General features: G+C 42.8%; 1 protein-coding gene across 1 annotated transcript; it reads right to left on the bottom strand.

The window, feature by feature from the left end:
- Nucleotides 1-822: 822 nt before the first annotated feature.
- On the bottom strand, nucleotides 823-2,111 carry LOC117371547 (E3 ubiquitin-protein ligase TRIM39-like). The gene is given in 4 exon segments (XM_055221854.1): nucleotides 823-950; nucleotides 953-1,399; nucleotides 1,476-1,619; nucleotides 1,664-2,111. Coding segments are annotated over 4 exon segments (1,167 nt in total).
- Between the last annotated feature and the right edge of the window lie 1,123 nt (nucleotides 2,112-3,234).

Below are 3,234 nucleotides of genomic sequence, written 5' to 3'. Positions count from 1 at the left end.
AGTTTTTGCCGTCTACGTATAACTAGTAAGATTCACTAAAGAAGCACTATGGAAGTTTTTGTTGGGGAGCTTGTCTCCATGGAGAGATTTTTGTCTGCCTGAAATGTTCCACAGTATGACATTAAATAGGGCTGCACAGATTAAATGACTAATGGTGACTAGTCGAGTATAAAAAATAATCATAGTCGTATTTTGATACAAGTTATGGTCATCTTGAACAGACTCTAAAATGCAAATGGAAAGATCTTTTTTTATGACAGAGACAGTTATTACAATACTCAGTTCATAAACCAAAATTGGACAGAAATATGTAAATATGTTGTGAGAGTACTATATGTTTATAAGTTTATTTATTTTTGTTGTTGTACAGTTTTCATTGATACAATATGTTGGAATTAGATAAAAGCAAAAAGATAAACTAAGACAGTAGGTCACAATCCATTTCCTCCGTGTCAAAAATGACACATCACAGGCTTCCATTCACATATTTACATGTAGACTGTAGTTAAGGATATCAAGCTAAATGTCACTTATGTAAATGTCAATGTAAATGTCACTTGCTGCTAGTGTGGGGAAAATGGCATAGTCATTTCAGAATTCACCTAATAACCAGCAGGTAGCTGGTTTGAATCTCCGCTCATTCTGCCATTGTAATTACAGTTAAAACAACACAAAACTTTATAACAAAAAAGGAAGCAGCCAAATGTGACTTTGATGCAGTAAACATGAGATTGGCTCTGTGGCACTTTAATAGTGTGTGTATAGTTTAATCAGCGGTTTTGCTTTTTCCAGTAAACATTCAGACTGAGGTAGGGTTACGTCTTAATCCTCTGGAAGCTCTCTGGTTTTAGCACCACCTGCTGGTCCTACTGAGAAAAATGGAAACAATGTCTCAGTGAAGGCGTGTTTGTAAGTGTACAGGTGTGTCATGTGCTCAGTGTCATAGAAGCCCTCCTCACTGTGACAGGAGTTCGACACCCATTTGTGTATTTACCGTCTTTGTGTTTTAAACACCAAATTCCATACTCAGGCGTAGCGTAGAGCTGTTCTTTTCTCTGGCCTGACTCTTTGGCCACTCCTGTGACCCAGTCTTTATAGTCCCCCACCTCCACATCCCACTGGTGTGTCCCAGAGCTGAAGCCCTCAGAGCCCAGAACACTGGGGCTGCTTGTGAACCTCTGTGGATTATCAGGGACCACACAATAGTCTGTCTCTCCATGTCTGACACTGCTCAGATCCTCAGACAGAAACACACTTTCCTCTGCCGTGTTGTAGAGGCTGTAGTGGACCACACTCTTCATCTTCTTCTTCCAGACCCTGAAGCCCAGGTTGCCCAGGACTTTGGCCTGGTTGAGGAGGGCCTCTTTGGGCCATGGGGGCTCTACGGTGACGGTTGCATCTTTGTTGTGGGGTTAAGTTGCAGTTTTGAGAAAGGTCCATGTGTCTGTGTGTGCGCTGCTCCAGCTCCTGGATACTGGTGCTTAAAGAGGATAGTCTGTCCCTGAGAATCTGCAGAGCTGAGTTCAGACTGTGGCTCTGTCTGAGCTGCTCCCCCCTCAGCACGGCTAAGGCCTTCTCCTGCTCCTGTTTGAGGAACCGATGTAGCTCCTCAAACACAGCTCTGATGTGACACATGCAGACCGCAGCCTGGTGCTTTGTATACTCCTGCAGTCGCTCATAGGTTGTCTCTGGTCTTTCAGAGCTTGTATATGTGATGATAGCTGCTCCTTTAGCTCCCGCTCAGCCACCTCTGCAGACACCACCTTGTGCTGTGTGTGCAGAGAGAACTCACAGACAGGACAGAGCAGTCGGGCCTCATCTTTGCAGAACAAGCCCGGTACCTCTGGATGAACACTGCACATCCACTGCTGCTGAGACTTCTGCCTCTGTCTGAAGGCCGCACCCAGCTCTCTCAGAGAAAAGTTTATATCCAGATCCTCTTTGGAGGACATCCTGCGGCAGACGGGGCAGCTCTTGTCCTGGTTCTTGTCCCAGTAGTCCTTGAGGCAGCTGTAGCAGAAGCTGTGGTGACAGCTCAGAGACACTGGCTCAGTGTAAGTGTCCAGACACACGGGACAGGTCAGAAAGTCCCTCAGTTCAGACAATGCCATTGTACAGCAGAGTGTAAATGAGTGCTGTTCTGTTGAATCCCGAGACACTCTATCTGAGTACTTTAAGTTTCTCTGCGCTTCCTGTTCGACCAGTCTGTACACAATCCTCACCATTTATCTGAAATCCTCAGTATTTCACTTTAGGTAGTTATTCTTATTCTTATTCTTATTCTTATTCTTATTCTTATTATTGTTGTTGTTGTTGTTGTTGTTGTTGTTGTTGTTGTTGTTGTTATTATTATTATTATTATTATTATTATTATTATTATTATTATTATTATTATTATTATTATTATTATTATTATTATTATTATTATTATTATTATAAAGGGCATTAAAAATGCATCAATTTCACAACACAAATAACACCCCTGCAGCCACAACTGAGTCACTGTGCACCTGTAACTGACAAAACTGTCCATGAGATCGTCACCAGTCTGAGTTCATCTACACGCTGCCTCGATGTGTTACCCACTACATTTCTAAAGTCAACAGTTTGCTGTCACCACTCACTTGCATAGTTAAAATGTCACTTCAATCTGGAACATTCCCAAGAGCTTTGAACACTGCAGTCATCAAGCCTCTCTTACAGAAGAGCAGTTTTGATGCCACAGTGCTGAGCAATTACGACCCATCTCAAATCTTTTTAGGCAAAGTCCTTGAAAAACTGGTTTACCAAATGTGATACAGGCAAAGTCTTATTAAATCCTAAATCCTATTAGATCTGAATGCTGCTTTTGACACCTGTTGATCATGGGCTCCTACAAAGACTAGAGGAGTGGGTGGGCACCTGTGGTACAGCACTAAATTGGTTCAAGTTCTATCTAGAAGACAGGTAGTGCATTGTTGAAATTGCAAATTGTGTCTCAGGTCACACGGCCCTGGTCAATCCTGGGACCCCTGTTGTTCAATGTCTACATGCTGTCATTAGACCACTTAATACAGCAATAATGTGTCCTACCACTATACAGATGACACTCAGATCTATGTCTCACTGCAGCAGGTGAATATGGACCAGTGGGTTCACTCTGCCACTGCATCCAACAGATCAGTGTGTGGATGTAAAACAACTTTCTCCAGCTAAACTCAGACAAGACTGAAGTCAGCATCTTTGGCCCACAAA

This window comes from Periophthalmus magnuspinnatus, chromosome 5, assembly GCF_009829125.3.
Source record: "Periophthalmus magnuspinnatus isolate fPerMag1 chromosome 5, fPerMag1.2.pri, whole genome shotgun sequence".
NCBI classification, from domain to species: domain Eukaryota; kingdom Metazoa; phylum Chordata; class Actinopteri; order Gobiiformes; family Gobiidae; genus Periophthalmus; species Periophthalmus magnuspinnatus.
This window is presented reverse-complemented; position numbering and strand designations above follow the sequence as displayed.